General features: G+C 35.8%; 2 protein-coding genes and 1 long non-coding RNA gene across 7 annotated transcripts; all 3 read left to right on the top strand.

Annotated features, from left to right (window-relative positions):
* Positions 1–1,492: 1,492 nt before the first annotated feature.
* Positions 1,493–11,583, top strand: LOC140965622 (probable serine/threonine-protein kinase SIS8). Of its 5 annotated transcripts, none has more exons than XM_073425736.1 (13): positions 1,494–2,596; positions 3,517–3,954; positions 4,917–5,017; positions 5,450–6,660; positions 6,759–6,799; positions 7,631–7,699; positions 8,087–8,187; positions 8,888–8,966; positions 9,065–9,100; positions 9,239–9,307; positions 10,443–10,492; positions 10,594–10,770; positions 11,295–11,583. In XM_073425736.1, the coding sequence occupies exons 1-13, from the start codon at positions 2,114–2,116 to the stop codon at positions 11,371–11,373; spliced, it is 2,934 nt and encodes a 977-aa protein (XP_073281837.1). In that variant the 5' UTR covers positions 1,494–2,113; the 3' UTR covers positions 11,374–11,583. The 5 variants fall into 5 exon arrangements, 3 of the variants coding, with proteins under 3 accessions (XP_073281837.1, XP_073281836.1, XP_073281839.1); XM_073425735.1 differs by having other exon boundaries at positions 1,495–2,596; positions 9,065–9,163; positions 11,295–11,578; XM_073425738.1 differs by having other exon boundaries at positions 2,421–2,596; positions 3,498–3,954; positions 9,065–9,163; positions 11,295–11,575.
* A 652-nt stretch (positions 11,584–12,235) lies between these two features.
* LOC140965665 (thaumatin-like protein) lies at positions 12,236–13,487 on the top strand. The gene is made up of 3 exons (XM_073425810.1): positions 12,236–12,438; positions 12,607–12,987; positions 13,057–13,487. The coding sequence occupies exons 1-3, from the start codon at positions 12,375–12,377 to the stop codon at positions 13,356–13,358; spliced, it is 747 nt and encodes a 248-aa protein (XP_073281911.1). The 5' UTR covers positions 12,236–12,374; the 3' UTR covers positions 13,359–13,487.
* Positions 13,488–13,650: 163 nt separating this feature from the next.
* LOC140965675 (uncharacterized) lies at positions 13,651–16,417 on the top strand. Its single transcript, XR_012173128.1, has 4 exons — positions 13,651–13,883; positions 14,535–14,742; positions 14,869–15,369; positions 16,159–16,417. It is a non-coding gene; the product is annotated as an uncharacterized lncRNA (long non-coding RNA).
* The last annotated feature ends 986 nt before the right edge of the window (positions 16,418–17,403 follow it).

Below are 17,403 nucleotides of genomic sequence, written 5' to 3'. Positions count from 1 at the left end.
TACACGTCTAATCAATCAACTAAACAAACTAAATAATATCTAAACCGAACTATTAATTTGATAACTAGCATACAATCTTATATTTTTTTTGAAAGCGTTATACTAAAAAAAAACTTTAAATTACATCGTTTATTCGAAATTTGTTGGTCCAAAAAATTTTACTTTTAAATAATGTAAAAGAAAATTTGAAAATTCCTTCCACCCATTTTTTATACATAAAATTTCTCGACGGAGTTTTCTTCTTAATATTTAAAAATCTATTTTTAATATTAAATTGTATTTGGGAGCATTTTCCATTTAAAATGTGGAAAGTATGAAATGTTAGTATTAATAGAAAAATGATAATTAAATGAGAAAACCTCAAAGTGGGTCCCATATATAAATTCCCACTGGCCACAGCTGTCTTTGTCAAAATTAACCAATCACAGCTTAACTATTTTATTCAGACAACACAATTAATAATAATATTATTTTTATGCATCACTGCTCTGTCCTTTGCCCAAAAGTAAAAATTTGTGTAAGACAATTTCACATGTCGTATTTGTGAGACAGATCTCTTATTTGAGTCATCTATGAAAAAATATTAATTTTTATGTTAAGAGTATTACTTTTTATTGTGAATATGGGTAGGATTGACCCGTCTCACAGATTAAGATCTGTGAGACGGTCTCACGTGAGATCCACTAATCTTGATTACATTATATTTTAAATAATTTATAAATAATTTCGAAACTTATTTCTATGTCCCAAATTTTCCTCAAATTTAGTCTTCCTTACTATTTATCTCAATCCCCTCGTCATTGATATTTTTCTTTTTTTTTTTCCTCTCGATTTTTCATACGAGGAATTAGTTTTTCTAAATACTCTAAAAATTAATTTAAATAAGATATAATTAAAGTATGTAAGTTGATAAAATATCTTATAAATTGAGTAGCAATATATTACTAAGTAATTTCTTTCTTTTAAAGTTTACATGGAAGGAATTTTTACATCTATCTCACTATCTATTCATGTTACAATTATAATAATCACGATACATTTCAAATCCTTATAATATTGAAATTCTTTGTGATTAACATAATTATAATATCGATAAATTTAATTTTCCCAAAACAAATTTAAAATCATGGATCAAATAATCGTATTTTATTATTATTATTTGTTAGTATCACATTTAATATGTATATATATATATATCAAAATTTAATAATTAAATTAAAGTAATTCAGTTGAAGCATGCACGCATATAATTATTGAGGAGGTATCTTGTGAGACGGTCTCACGAATCTTTATCTGTGAGACGGGTCAATCCTACCGATATTCACAATAAAAAGTAAGACTCTTAGCATAAAAATTAATATTTTTTCATAGATGATTCAAATAAGAGATCTGTCTCACAAGATATTAACCGTGAGATCGTCTCACAAAAGTTTTTTACATAATTATTTAATTTATTGTTCAAATTAATGGCCCGAAAATGGAAACAATCTATTTATGTTCACACATTTCAAGTCAATATATCACCACCGGGGAGAATTACGTTTGACTCGGACACCATTTCCGTTGCCAGTTAACCTCGCTGGTTGATCCAATCGTAATTCTTTGCTTCAATTGTTCAATACAGTGGCAGTCTTTATAAGTAGCAAAATATATATTCCAATTTCTAATGCGCGCATGCGATTCTTTTGTTTGCAAGATTTGAGGAGCCATCCATGCGTTTTCTTGTGTTGTTTTGAGAATTGTCTTTCTTTGGTTCTTCCGTGAGAAGTTTCTAAAAAAGGTGTTTTCTTGAAGTTGAGCTTCTGGGTATTGTTGTACATGAGCTAATTTAATTGGATTTTTTTCTTGGTATTGGTGGGTTTTGTTTGGATTCTTGGGTATTAACCTAGAGGACTTCTGCTGAAGGAGCTCAATAATTGTGTTTTTTTTTCTTTTGTTGTTCTGGACTATTGTTGATAGTGTTTCATGACCGGAGAGGAAAGATAAGAAAATGTTTTTGATGGTTCTTGGCGTATTTGATCCACAGGGGGTTTTGCAGACGGGAGCTTGATGTTTTTGTTTCTTGTTCTTCTTAACTTGTTTTGAGAGTGATTCGTGTTTAGGATGAAAAGATATGAAAAGTTTTCTGAAGAAGCTTCACATAGGGTTTAACCAGTCTGCAGATTCAGAAGGTTCTTCTTCATCCTCTAAGAGTAATAATAGGTTGTCCAGAGATGGTTATCCAACTGGGAAGCATTCATACTCTAAATCTGAGAATAGACCATTTTCCAACATTTCTGGATGGTTAAATTCTGTAACAAACAAGAATACTCATAGTCCACCGTCGTCTTCCAAATCAAAGAGCGAAGAAAGAGAGGAAGTTATTGATCCTGTGGGCAGTAGTAGCTTGGACGCTGCTCTCGATGCAGTGAGGGCTGATTCAGAATCAAGTAATTTGAGGGATCCTGATATAGAGGAATATCAGATACAGTTAGCTTTGGAGTTGAGTGCAAAGGAGGATCCTGAGGCAGTTCAAATTGAAGCTGTAAAGCAGATAAGTTTAGGTTCTTTTCCTGCTGAAAATACTCCAGCTGAAGTTGCTGCGTACCGTTACTGGGTAAGGGCTTTAACATCGTGTCCTGCTATGGTTTTCATCTGTTCGGCCTTTTGTTACTTGATTATAGTTATTATTATCAAGTGTTATAGTAGATTGACGTTATGCATGAACATGTTAGCACATGATGGCAAGTTAAGTGAAAATTATGCATCCATTTCTCAGTTAAGCTGGAGAATCCAAATATTCAACGCGTTTGTAGTTTGAATATTGAATGAGTTTTTGTTAGTGCCATTTATGCTGTGTGGATGGAAGTTCCTAGTCCACCGTTAGTCTTTTGCATTATGTAATATTTTTTAAAGTACTGGGATTGCGTTTTTCTTGGAGAGTCCAATTCTTTCTGTACCTTTAACTTTTATGTTTAATGGTAGGAATAATCCTCTGGTCATCATATGTCCCCTAACAGTGCTGAAACTCGCATATTATAAAGTACTAACCATATCTTTCTTTTTTTTTTTCTTTTTTTTTCTGTGGGGTACTATATCTGGTTTAAAGTCAACTTAGTTGTAATTGTTGCAAGGAAAGGCCCAAGGTTTTCAATTTCAAAAAATTTCGGAACTATCATTCAGGCAATTGAAACATTGCCCCTGGTCCTCAAGGCTTTGGACTGTGTAATGTCTTAGTTATAATGTTAAGAGTCTTTCACAATATTGCTCTATTCTTCTATCTTCGTTCAGTCTCTTAGTAGTTGACAATATAGAAATCTGAAAAAACATGATGACCCATCTTTGACATAATGTATGAAATTGCTCTTTTTTTTCACTTGAAGTCATTGGAAGGAGTTATCCTATTTTTGTCCATTTGCAAATATCAGATCATTTCACATATTTCTGTATCCTGTATTTTTTGTTGGTCCCATGCATGATCCACTTAATTTCCTTTTCTGACATATCTCATATTCTAGATTTAACTACTATTCACAGAATTACAATGCCCTTAGCTATGATGACAAGATTCTGGATGGTTTCTATGATTTATATGGCATTTTAAATGAGTCCACATCATCAAGAATGCCTTCCCTAGTTGATCTGCAAGGAGCACCTGTGTCTGATGATATAACTTGGGAAGCGATTCTAGTAAATAAAGCAGCCGACCCCAAGTTGTTGAGGCTTGAGCAGGAAGCATTGGAGTTGGCTTCTAAAGTAAGACCTCACCAGGAAAATGTTATTACGTCCAGTATGGTGCAGAAGCTTGCTAAAATAGTTTCTGATCACATGGGGGGCCCGGTTAGTGATCCCGACAAGATGTTGATTGCATGGAGAAATATTAGCCATAGGTTGAAAGCAACCCACAGGAGCATGGTTTTGCCTATTGGTTCTTTGACAATTGGTCTGGCTCGTCATCGAGCATTGTTGTTTAAGGTACTAAATTCATCTTGACGAGAATTTGTTCATGAAACAACCTGCAAGTTATTTGTTCAACCCATCCTATTGTCTTACTTTGGCATTCCTAGCGTGTTATATGAGATAAACCTCTATCAACCTGCAAAACCGCAATTTTTTTCTCATGTTGGAGCTGGATCTGCTGATTGAGAATGTAGATCCAGCTTTAAATTTGAGGGTGTAATATGTGGTTTTTCCAAAATGGAGAAGAGTGAAGGATGTATGAAAACAAAAATACCCTGAATTTTTTATTCTGCTTTTTTTAAAATTTTTTTTATCTTGTTTCAAATCGGAGCAGTGGAACAGTCTTTTACAACTTAGTACCCTTCAGAAGCTTAGTGAGACGTTGCTCCTGGGCATCTCTAGAACTTGGACCTCTTGCCTTTAATTCTCCTTTTATTCTTTACCCGTTGATGAAGATCAACCTGTTACTGAGGAAAGCATGTAAAGGTTAAAGGTTTCCTAGATCATGTTGACCTAAACAATATGCTAATATAAGGACAAAACTTGAAATTAAATTTTCTTGTTCATTTCTGCTTTGTTTATTCGTTGAAAATCTTAAGTTTTCATTTGTTTTTCCCTCCAACTATGGGAAGGTGAGTTGGATTTCTCCTTCTATTATTCCTATTTTTTGTCTTACACAACGATGAATTCATCTCTGCTTCAGTTCTTTCCTTTAGTATCAGTTCTTAGGTTTTTCCACTTTAGTTGCATCATAACCAATTTATTTTTCACTGGTTGCTAAATGGCTTCATTAGGTGAATACATCCCTGTGGTGAGCTGACATGCCTATATGCTTCTTATTAGTTTCCATTACTAACTTGAATCCTGGACTGAGAAGTCTGCTTTCATTCATACATATTTGTCCTCACGATTCAGGGTATAAGTTAATGATTTGAATTCTTCATTCAGCCTTCTGTCTATCGGGCATTGTTATGCAGGTTTTGGCAGATAGTTTGGGAATCCGTTGCCGCTTGGTCAAGGGACTTGAATTTGCAGGCTCTGCTGATGTGGCAATGGACATTGTTGAAATTGACGGAAGGCAAGTTGTAATTGACAGATTTCCCCAATCTTTTTAACTGAAATGTTGACCTCGTGCTATTCCTTCTTTCCTCCTGTCCTTTATTTCTTTTTGTATCTTTTGAGTTATTGAAGTGTCTCCTTGTTCCTTATGAGGATGTCATTCAGATACTAAATGAAATTTTAAATTATAATCTGTACTTAAGCTGTAGAACATGCACTTCTTGACTCTAATTAGCTGTCAGAATTCTTAAGGTGGTCATGAGTCTTATCTGACATCATTTCTCTTGAACATCATTGATGATACTGCTCATTTTTTAATTGTCTTGATTAATTCTTTGTTTCTAAAAATGTACTGTTGCAGATCAGATTTCTTTAACATTACGAATGATCCTTTTGTGATATATTACTTCTCTCGAATTCCTCTTTCTGATACAAAGTGGATATGCTTCAGGGAATACATTGTTGATTTAATGGCGGACCCTGGTACACTCATTCCATATGATGTCGTGGGGGTGAATATGGATCTCGATAACTCTTCTCACGTGGCTTCATCAAGTGATGGAATATCCAGTTTATTAGAAGACCAACCAGAGTTTTCAACTATGAATAAGAAAAACATATTTGGAGAGAATATTCCAATGGAAAAGGAATTAACGGTGAAAGCTCAGGAAGGGTCCAAATACAATGATGATAGTTCAAAAACACCTTTGTTTGTAAAGGAGCCATCAAGGGAACTCCAAACTAGGTCTGATCATTCTTATGCACACGCAAGATCGCCTTCCTGGACCGAAGGCGTAAGCTCTCCAACTGCCAGAAGAATGAAAGCGAAGGATATTTCACAGTTAGTCATTGATGCTGCCAAAGAAAATCCCCAGTTAGCTCAGAAACTCCATGATGTTCTACTTGAAAGTGGCGTTGTTGCACCTCCAAACTTGTTCACTGAAATGTACTCAGACCAATTAGATGTGCCACTGGTGGACATCAAGCCCATGACACAAGGAAAAGAAAAAGGAGGAAGCGATGGAAAAAATAAAGCTAAGGGTCACACCAACCAAGATCGAAGTTCTCTACCTCCACTGCCGCAGCATGGTTTTCGTAATAGAGGCAATTCAGATACTCCTTTGCAGGAGCAGTCTGATCTTAAAGTAATTACTGCGCGTCCTAGTTCATCAGAGTGCGAAATTGATCCTGCAAAGTACAAAAATAATGTTCCTGTAGCCGCCGCCGCAGCCGCAGCTGCTGCTGCGGTTGCCTCTTCAATGGTAGCTGCGGTTGTAAAGGCAAGTGATTCAAAGCTTCAACTTCCTGTAGCCGCTGCAGCCACCGCAACAGCTGCAGCTGCAGCTGTTGTAGCAACAACTGCTGTAGTTAGTAAGCAGTATGAGATATTGGAAACAACTATTCTTTCGCCAGATAGTCCTTTTGCTGTTGTAAATAAAGCGGATTGTATAAGAAGTGATGGAGATGTAGATGTAGCTGTTTCTGAACAACGAGGAAATGGTAGCCATGAACGTGAGGGTCTAGGGGAAAATTCAGAGGGGGAGAGAATATCAGACAGATCGGCGGGTAATGAAAGTTCTAAATCTGATGTGACACTTGATGATGTAGCTGATTGTGAAATCCCATGGGAGGATATCTCCTTGGGTGAGCGCATTGGGCTTGGTATGAATCTCTAATTATACTCAGCCACATATATAATTGTTTGGATTAGTTGTTCCAACTCCGAGCACAAATTTTTAACTTGACATTTCTTATTGCAGGATCTTATGGTGAAGTCTACCGTGGAGAGTGGCATGGAACTGTGAGTTTCTTAAAGTCTTTTGTTAGCTGGGGACATTTATTTTTATTATTCTCAAGATGGTATATAAAACATGTGAAGTATCCGCCACATTTATATCATGTCGTTGAACTTTAGTTGTGTGCAAGATGTGTAATCATAACAAATTTCTTGCTTTTTCATCTCATTACATATCGAAATTCTTACAAGTGTCGATGATGCCCGTTATTTCCTTCGAAACTTCAAATATCGAAAATGTTAATTGATGAATAAAACTCATGGTTTTTAACTCAAAATGTTTGTTTCTCTCTTTTCTTTGCCTTGATTGGATTCTTAAGCTACGTGTGCCAAAATATAATGTTAGAGATAGGCAATCGGCAGATATTCCTTGTTTATTGGGAGAAAACAACTTTATACTCACTGCAGTAGCATGTGTGTTTAAATAGGCTTGTGTTCTCTATTGGACACAGTGACATGACTTTTATATTGAAATACATACGGGTTCAGGAGCACCAAATGCAGTGAGGAGTTTGGCAGTGCCACACGATCACCTCTCAAATACTTAAATCATTATGTTCTTGTTTTGTATACCATGTGTACTTCTAACTTGCCAGCATTTTCTAGACCAAGCAAGACAATTGTTCATTTTCCAGTCATCAGCATGACGCCTCTCAAATAATTTATGTCCATGCTCCTCAAAATTGAGGAATCGAAAGATTTTCTACATGTTAGACATTTACCTATGTGATAGTAGTTGTTTGTGTGTATTTATTATTTGTTGTTCCATAAGGCTGTAATTTTTTTCATATTATGATCTTGAGTGAAGAATAAATATAACTTGATTCTGACTTTTAGGAAGTTGCTGTCAAAAAATTCCTTGACCAAGATATTACTGGAGAATTTCTGGAGGAATTTAAAAGTGAGGTAAATAAGATACTTTGGAAGTACATTTCAATACTATGTTCTAATTGATACAAGTTTTCCTTTTTTTGCAAAAAATTGGATCTGAAGCAGTTTGAGAAATCACCAGTGCTTATTCCTTTGGATCTCATGATTTTCACACGCATTGAAGGGATGTTTATCTTGATCAATTGTCTGACATTATAGAATAATCTGCCAATTGAATGATTAGTTACACAATTGGATGTCCTTGAAAATTTGTTCAGCAGGACTTATAACAGTTGTCACTCAACTTGCTCAATTGTTTCATCGCCAGAACTTTCACGTCCTTGCCATATTTTACTTTCTGTATTTAACAACTTATTTTGCATTTTACCATCTGAAATGCATTATTTGCATGATTTTTGCAAGATTCTAATCATGAAAAGACTCAGGCATCCAAATGTAGTTCTCTTCATGGGAGCTGTTACTCGCCCCCCTAATCTTTCAATTGTGACTGAATTTCTTCCTAGGTATGCTGAAATCCTTTTAAGTTCTTGACTTTTACAGTCCATGTAGTTCTGTTGCTTATGATATGGTATTATATTATTTTGCACACAGCTGTCCGTAGAAAATTCTTGATAGCCTTGAACGTGCTCAAGCCACATTTTAGTTTTAACCTTTAAATGTCGCCCTTTCCTCTGCCTGTTTTAAGATATTCACTGAGAAGTATATCCAAATTCTAGCCAAGTAAATTTATTGGAAAGAAATTTCTTTAACTGTAGCTAATGTTAAATATAATTTGCTGAGGGGGAGCTAGGTGGGTTAGATAAGATGCAATTTGGTATTGAATGTATTTCAGGTATTCTTATGGCTTTGCTCTAGATTCTCTCTCTCTCTCTCTCTCTCTCGTTTTAATCCGAATATTTCCTTTTTCAACTTATCAAGCAACTCCATCAAATTTTGGCAAATTTTAAAGAACCTGATTGAAAGATTCGAATAACAAAATTTTAGAATGCTGCCTGTTTAGATATGGATCTCATAGGGAGACTGGTTTATCCTTGATCAATTCTTGTTAGCATTGCTAACTTCATGGATGACTTACTTTGGTGTTCATAGTTAATACAGATTTCATATATTATGTATATTTTTGTCTGTTTTGCAATTATTGAGTGGACGAGTTTCACCATGTCGCAATTTGGGCAATAAATTGAAGCAGTTTTATGTTTACAGAGGTAGTTTGTACCGATTGATTCATCGTCCCAACAATCAACTAGACGAATGCAGACGGTTAAGGATGGCTCTTGATACGGTATGTTTGAGTTTGTATCTTTCAATTCTTTAGCATTTGTTAACTTCTACTTTGTGAGTAAATTTTGTTGTACAGATGTAATATATTTTATATTACAGGCTCGAGGAATGAATTATTTGCACAATTGCACACCGGTAATAGTTCATCGCGATTTGAAATCCCCAAACCTTCTTGTTGATAAGAATTGGGTTGTAAAGGTGACTTTCTTTTATCTGACAATGGAGCCTGTCATTTTTCACTTATATGCATCATGTATGCTTTTCTTCTTCTAGGTATGCGATTTTGGACTGTCAAGAATGAAGCACAGTACTTATCTTTCTTCCAGGTCAACTGCTGGGACGGTGAGCTAAAATCGTCTTTCATTATTGTCATTCATCTGTCTGATGGTTGATGCATCCCTTGGAGAAATTATACTTTCTGTTTTTATAATGGGCATTCATTTGTCTGGTTGCTCATGCATCACTTGGAGAAATTTTACCTTCCCCCTTCTAGCAATATTTGTTCTCTGGATTTCATTCTTTCCTGCTTAGTACCTGGTTTAGGTTTTTATTGTCTAAATGATATGACACGACATGTTGCAATGCTGATTATTTGTTTCCACATAACTTATGTGAAGTCATTTGCCTTGACACCCTGTATATCTAATCATGCAAATAGTTAGTTTCTGAAATCAATTGCTAGAATAGATGATCATCGATCATAAAAGTCCATTTCCATTTTCCATCTAGGTGCATGCTCATGTGTTTATGGCTTCATGAAATAGCATAATAATCCAATCATGCCAACGGCTAAGTTTTGTTACATCATTTGATTATCAGCCATTTAGTTGATGATAACTCAATTGCTGGTTGTCCTACTACTTTCAATCCTTTGGAGATATTTGATTATCAAGTTTTACCTTAAAAAAAGTGGTTTGCCGTGATCTGTGGTCCAAAAATAAATTCAAATTACTGTGCCAATGTCTGTTAAAAGTATAGTGTCACTTTTCATCGACTTAATTTTTGCATCCTTACCTCCAATATATCTTCAGTGTGGAATCTGTGTTCTTCTGAAGATTAGAAGTGATGAACTAGTTCTCAGGATTTTTTTTGCGTATCTGAAATAGATAGTTAAAGTACAGGTTGGAGAATAAGAAATGGGACACCCGTGATGCATCTGCATTATCCTTTATTTTCTTCAGTGCACGTGATTGATTCATCTGGCAATAATTTGTGTGGGGCAATGTGAGCTAATTTTCTGTTGTGTAACTAAACTTGTATTTATTTACTCATTGCTAAAATCTTTGTTTATTTTCCTTGACAGTTGATCTTAAATTCAATGTTTTATCAATGCAACTTAACAACTGCGTTTTAGTTATTTATATTTGCAACTAACCTTGCCTTCTCATTGCTTGGAAAATCTCTTTGAAGTTAAATCTTAGACTTCAAATTTTGATTGCGAGACTCTTACAATCAACTCATATTTACCTTTCTTCAGGCAGAGTGGATGGCACCAGAAGTTCTAAGAAATGAACCATCAAATGAGAAGTATGTCCTCTGCTTATTAGTCATGGAGTTCATACTGTCATACATAAGCAGATTATGAAATATATTTCGTCTGATTTGGTTTTTGATTGATTTGAATGCAGATGTGATGTTTTTAGCTTTGGTGTCATACTGTGGGAGCTTTGCACTATGCAGCAGCCTTGGGGAGGAATGAACCCAATGCAAGTTGTCGGTGCTGTCGGGTTTCAGCATCGTCGTCTTGACATTCCAGATAACATGGATCCAGTAATCGCTGATATAATCACTAAATGCTGGAAAACGTGAGTGACATGCTCCCTTTCATTTTTAAGTTTGTTCATGACAAATATTAGTCATGAATTCTCACCAAATGTTTCAAATTATTCCATTCAACTCGAACTCAACCTTTGTGATTTGTCCCATCAAGAATTTAGAACTGATGAATTTGAAACCATCCAATTCAGTTTGAATCCCTCCCTTCCAATGCTTTGTTTCTACGATTACATTTGGCAAGAAAAAATGACCCAGTATACAAGACTCTTTGTTTATTATGTTGCTTGAATGGACTATTATGTTGATAAAATAACTCAATTCATATTGAATGGCTGGTTAAACTATTTCCATATGTCCTTTAGTCATTAATTTATTCGAGATCCAGGTTTGTTTTGGCGGTCAAGTTCGACCCTCCCCTGACTAGGAATCATTTGATTTAAGAATGTTGTGTAAGCTACTAATTCTGTGTCTGACATCGAATTAAAATTTTGGGATTGTTGGAGTGGTTTTGTATAGCGAAGGGAAGCTAACCATTCTGTGTTGAAAATTGTAGAGATCCAAGGTTACGGCCGTCCTTCGCTGAAATTATGGCTGCCCTTAAACCTCTTCAGAAGCCTATTACCAGGAGTTGAGGAAAAAGGGTCAGTGTGCATCCAAGTAAATTTGTGCAGTGTGTATGGCTGGCTATGTTCATATGTATTTACTGTAATCAATGCCTGACTGACTGTAAAAGAATTGTTTTGGCAGTCTAGGATAAAAGAAAAGAAATTTTGTGGGGCTTTTCCACCATTTAAGAATGGGAAAAAAACCGGATGAAATAAATAAATAGAACGTCCTTTTCTGTTTCAAAGTGTAAAATTCCACTGGTCTGTCATTCACTTTAAACAAAGGTCGTGCAATTCGATGTAAATAGTAAAGTTTGTCAGCAACGAAATCAAAATTTGAATATGTTGAGTTAACATTTTTTGGAGGGTACCCTTTATCTATGCCGATTAACTCTTTTTCTTTATTCAATATCATGGAATGATACTAATTTTTGCATCAAGCAAGCGCAAAGCTCACACAATTAATCAATTTTAAAAATATTTTCTATTACTTTACCAGTTAAATTCAATTTTTTTTAATTCATCGAATATATATCATAAATCACAAAAAAAATTTATGAGACATATCTCAAATACAATTCAAACTTATCAAAAATATTATTTTTTAAGATAAATATAAAGTTGAGTCAATCTCTCATGCATATACACCGCACCTTTTGACATTCAGAGATCTATTCAACACAAATTTAGTGATGTTTGATATATTATTTTTGCACTCCATAATCGAAATAAATAATTGAGTAAGCTTTTTTTATTTTTTTATGGTAATAGGCTTGTTCTTATTAATACTATATCACATATTTATTTATTTATTTTTATTTTTTATTTTTTATTTTGAGAGGAAAAACACTCTTCATAGTATATTGGTGTCTGCTTATTTCTTTGTTTGTTATATATCAAACTTTATTGTTCCTCCGTCCACTAGAAAAACTTATCCTTCTTCTTTCCCTTTCTGGGTAAATAGAAAACGTCGTCTCACTTCATTATCACCATTTTTCTTGTTGCTTGCAGAGCCACCTTCCTCAGCCATGGATGCATTCAGATATCTCATTCCTTTGATTTTTCTCGCTCTCCTCACTCTCGATGTTTCGGGTATCTACCTACATTTCCTTCTGATACATCCAAGTTTTCTTTTCTGTGTGTTGCAAAAGATACTGAATAAAGTCCATGTTCATGTCTGGAAAACTCAGTGGTGAATTTCCCATTTCTTATGTTTTATTTTCTCTCACTATTCTGATTTTATTTATTTATTTGCTGCAGTGGAGGCTTCAGGTACAACAATGACTCTGTACAACAAATGCAGCCACCCTGTCTGGCCGGGCATCCAACCGACTGCCGGAAAACAAATTTTAGAGAAGGGAGGTGGATTTAAGCTGCTGCCTGACAAGTCCTACACTCTCCAGCTCCCAGATGGATGGTCCGGCCGCGTGTGGGGCCGCCACGGCTGTTCTTTCAACTCCGCCGGCCGAGGCCGCTGCGCCACCGGTGACTGCGGCGGAGCCCTGTTCTGCAATGGGCTTGGTGGGGCCCCACCGGCGACCCTCGCTGAGATCACCCTCGGGAAAGACCAGGACTTCTATGACGTCAGCCTGGTTGATGGTTATAATCTTGCCATTTCTCTAACGCCCCACCGGGGATCAGGTCTGAATTTTCAATAATCATTTCAATTTCATTGTGTGTTCTTTTTGTTTACATCTTTGGATGTTGCAGGGAAATGCAGCTACGCAGGATGCATCAGCGACCTGAACACGATTTGCCCGATGGGGCTTCAAGTGCGGTCCCACAACAAGAAAAGAGTGGTGGCGTGCAAGAGCGCGTGCTACGCCTTCAACTCGCCTAGGTATTGCTGCACAGGCAGCTTCGGGAGCCCGCAGTCTTGTAAGCCCACCCCGTATTCCAGGATTTTCAAGGCCGCATGCCCCAAGGCTTACTCTTATGCTTACGATGATCCCACCAGCATCGCCACTTGCACTGCTGCCGCCTACTTGCTCACCTTTTGCCCTCACCTTTAGTCACTCTTCCTTTTCCCATTTGGTTTCTAAATTATTATCGTCATTTATTAGATTGTTTATTTTAGTTGGCATGCAAATTCAAATGACACTTGTGGTCAATTATTATCAAAGTTTCTCTTTTCTCGATTATTGGACGAGTGCCGCAAAATTAACAGAAATATACCATTTAAAGAAGGAAAACCAAGATGAATTGTACGTGAAATGGACAATATAATGGAAATGATTAACTACAACTTATGAGAGATGAAAGGGGAAACGAATACAAATAAACCAAACACTCAAATATCAAAGATTTCGACTCCGTTAAAATGATTCTGCTTACGCCGCTGATTTACCTTCGACTCACCCCTGGCCTGTATGGGTTTAAGTTTGTCGACCGATTAAAAGCCAAAGGCTACCTCAATCCAGAAGCTGACACCTCGAGAGTGATGGTGGAAATGATCAAGGAGTGGTCGATTACACGGATATCAACTTGCTCAGGAATGCTTGCTTGAGCTTTTCGCGTGCCCGATATAATATTTTCAAGTATGGGTATTGCATTTGTCTTGTTCTTTTTTAGTGCTAAATGAGAAATAAGGGATCCCCAAAAAAAGAAAACCCTGTTCTCCACTTTTCCTGCTTCTTTTTTCCTTCCTACTTTCTTCAATATTCTGGAGCTCAAGCCACTCAAAAGTCTTTATATTGCTCGATAAAGAATTATATCTCTGTCTGATGTTTATTCAGCTAATTTAATGATTAAGTACGGTTTAGACCCAAAGATTTGTAGAGAGGGCAATTTATTGTATTTTCAGATAAAACTTGTACATATCTAGAAAGGTTATACACAAGTCACAACCCCGCGTCTGCGCCAGCCTCTAGTTATTTCCTTTTGCTGGTTTTTAGCTAGTGGACGTCGGTGTTTAGTTTTAGTATGTAATATATGAACGAATGAAATATCTAAATACAATCTCTTGAAAGGTCAGGGTGCTGTTTTATGATGTTTAATTCAAGGAAACTAGGAAGATATGTGCCTGGAAAAATGCCAAGAACTTGCTAGTCATTCATTTTCATAGTAGAGGATTCCTTTTGTAATCAGAATATACTGTGTGGTGTGGTCTTAGAAAGTGCGAGCTATACTAGATGCTGAGAAAATTTAATTGACTTATGGGAGTTCAGCTACCTATTTTGATATTGCAGGTCATTGTTGCCAAAAGATGTTCAGACAATCGTTGAAAAGGGTTGTCCTAATGTTTCCCGGAAGTCTGGTTAATTCAGGAAAGAGATTGCGACAATATTTAGAACCTGATGAAGGAGATGTGTGTATAGCTTTCACGCCATGTTCATTTTGTTGATGATTGATGTAGAAATTGGATATGCAATGGTGATTTACCATCTGACATGACAGGTATGCTGTTCTTGCCATCTCCGTGGATTATGTAATCAAGCATATATATATTTGCTTGATGACTCTGAAGCAGTTCCACATACGGTAGATATAGTTCTTATGCTAATATTTATGCGTTGGATCCAGTTGTTATTTCTGGAGAAAAGAATCCTCCAGGCAGAGACCTTATTGAAGCATCTGCAAAAAAGTTGCTGCTAGATTTGATTGAACTTGGCGAGACCCCCTATTAACCCTGATATTCTAAATTTGGTGGTCGTGACTCCTCTGACAGGAAAAACAGACTCTTAATTCATTTGACAGAGGAAGCTCACAAGATGTTGAAATGAGACCAGGCGATTAGGTTTGTTCCAAACATCAAATATTAAAATGCGAGGGCAAAGGGCCAATGGCGACACAAGGGCGGGGCGATGGGGGTAAAAGGCGACGCAATGTTGGGGTTCTTTGTGCTTTTTTTAATGATAGACATACGAGAAATCGCACTTTAAAATGCAATTTCACCTCTATCAGAATTTTTTTTGAAAAAGTACGTTTTTCTCCGAAACGCTTCATAGTGCAATAAACTGCTGACAATGTGGTTCGCTGTGTTACGCGCTTAAAGTGCGCGCTTTTGCGCTTTTGACAACTAAGGTTTGTGTTTTTGTATCATAACATCGATAAACAGTTTCCTTGCATGCTTTGTCGAAAGTTTTGTCCAATCGTATGGTATAGTGAATCTGTTATTGTCTACTTCTATGATGGCTCGACGTCTCACTTTTCTTGACAATTAGCTGATTTCGATTCAATGTGGCCATAAAATTCAACTTCACTAATTTTGCAAGACATATAGAATTGCATTGCTAATATTGATATTCCATGACATGAATGCCACGGCATAATAGTTAAATACGATAACAGAATCAAACATATATTGTAGTCTGGCATTCAATTTCAAAATATATATTTCTAGAAAATAATTTCATGGAACCCCCCGAAAAAGAGCCAGCCAGACTAAAGTCTTTCTAGAGAATGGCATCTAGTTGGTGGTCCATATGAGTGAGAAAGAAATTTAGAACTCATCTGTTTAATGAAAATTTTATAATGCTTTTGGACACTAAAGATGTGGTGTTTGCACTGATGGACACAACAGTGGCAATTCCTTGATTGTAGTTTTGCTTGTGTTTCTAGTATATTTGCGCACTTCTTATCATTGTAATCATATATTGATAGTATTTCTTTTCCCATTCTGTTTATGTTTATTTCGGATGATTATTCTATAAGTTTCTCGAATAACAAGTGGAAACCTCTTATAGCACTCCTGTTAAGCTTTTAGGCAATTTTGAATCATTGTCATCAGTTGTGGTTGTAATAATATACTTAGCGGATTCTTTTTTAAGAAAACTTCCATTCCTGTTATAAGTTCCCATCAATTTACTGCAGATGAAGTTTTGTGAACTTTGCAAGAAATACACAATGCCTACAATGCAAAGAGAAGGGACCAAAGCATGTTTCTCATGATATAGATTTGAAATGAGAAAAGGCGATTGGAACTGCCCTGAGTATGTTACATTTCATTTCCATGCAATCATTGTTCATACTTATATTTTAATATTCTTGGTGAAAGTTGATTACGACTGTTCTTTGCTCTTTTGAAACTATGTAACCAATCTTACCATTCTACAATCTCGTCTTTGTTCTACTGGATTTGTGCACTTTATTTGTAGCTGTACTTTGAACCATGCGTGAGGACCACTAATTCATTGAAACTGGTTCTGTTTCTTCTACCAGCTACTGAGGCAATAGTTGTATATGAATGATTCCTTGAGAAATGTTGTATAATTAAATCATACGGGGAAGTGGAAAGTTAATCTCAGTTTAGGCATGACCAATGTGGTAAGAGGGGAAAAAATAATCCAGGTTAAAGAACACATGGCATGGTTGATTGTCTGTCATGGGGCCCTAAGCAACTAAACATATTATTACAATGGATGGAAATCATAATCTTGCTTTTGGCCTTTCGAGTTACTGCGTTGGATTTCACGTTTATATTTTGGATTAATATGAAATAAAGCTAAGTTTTAAATGTTAAAATATTAACTAAATTGCATTTTCCGTCTCATATATATTTATTATTTTTGCAATTTTGGTCTTTCTGTTGTCAAATTTTAATTTAAGTCTATATTTTTTTAATTTTTGACAATTTTATTTATTTGTGTTAGGATGAAGTCGATGTGACACTACGTCAGTATCACATCGGTTGTGGGGACCCGGACGCTAATCATGTTCTTAATCGTCATTGGGATTAATTAATCAATTATAATAAATAGCATCTAAATTTTTTTTTTAAATATAATATCAAAATGCGGAACATAATGGAATCACTCTACTATACATATCAGTATAAAAGTAAAGTACACGTCTTGTACTATATACAATCATTTACAAACTAAGGTTCAACTACTAAATATCAAGTGTTCAACCATATCTCAGATCAAGTCCGTAGTCTCCACTCTAATCACGATCTCTCTCTTCATCTCCTCGACCTTGAACCTGTCCCACCTGTTGTCATACACACATACAAACACGACAACAGCCGGATAATTCCCGTGAGAATAAATCCCAGTATAAATCAACGAAACATAAAACCATATACTTAATATAAAGCATGAAGCAGATATCAGATAT

The sequence above is a fragment of the Primulina huaijiensis genome, unplaced genomic scaffold (genome assembly GCF_012295235.1).
Source record: "Primulina huaijiensis isolate GDHJ02 unplaced genomic scaffold, ASM1229523v2 scaffold11459, whole genome shotgun sequence".
NCBI classification, from domain to species: Eukaryota; Viridiplantae; Streptophyta; class Magnoliopsida; order Lamiales; family Gesneriaceae; genus Primulina; species Primulina huaijiensis.
Note: the sequence above shows the minus strand (reverse complement) of the source record. Positions and strands in the feature narration are given on the sequence as shown.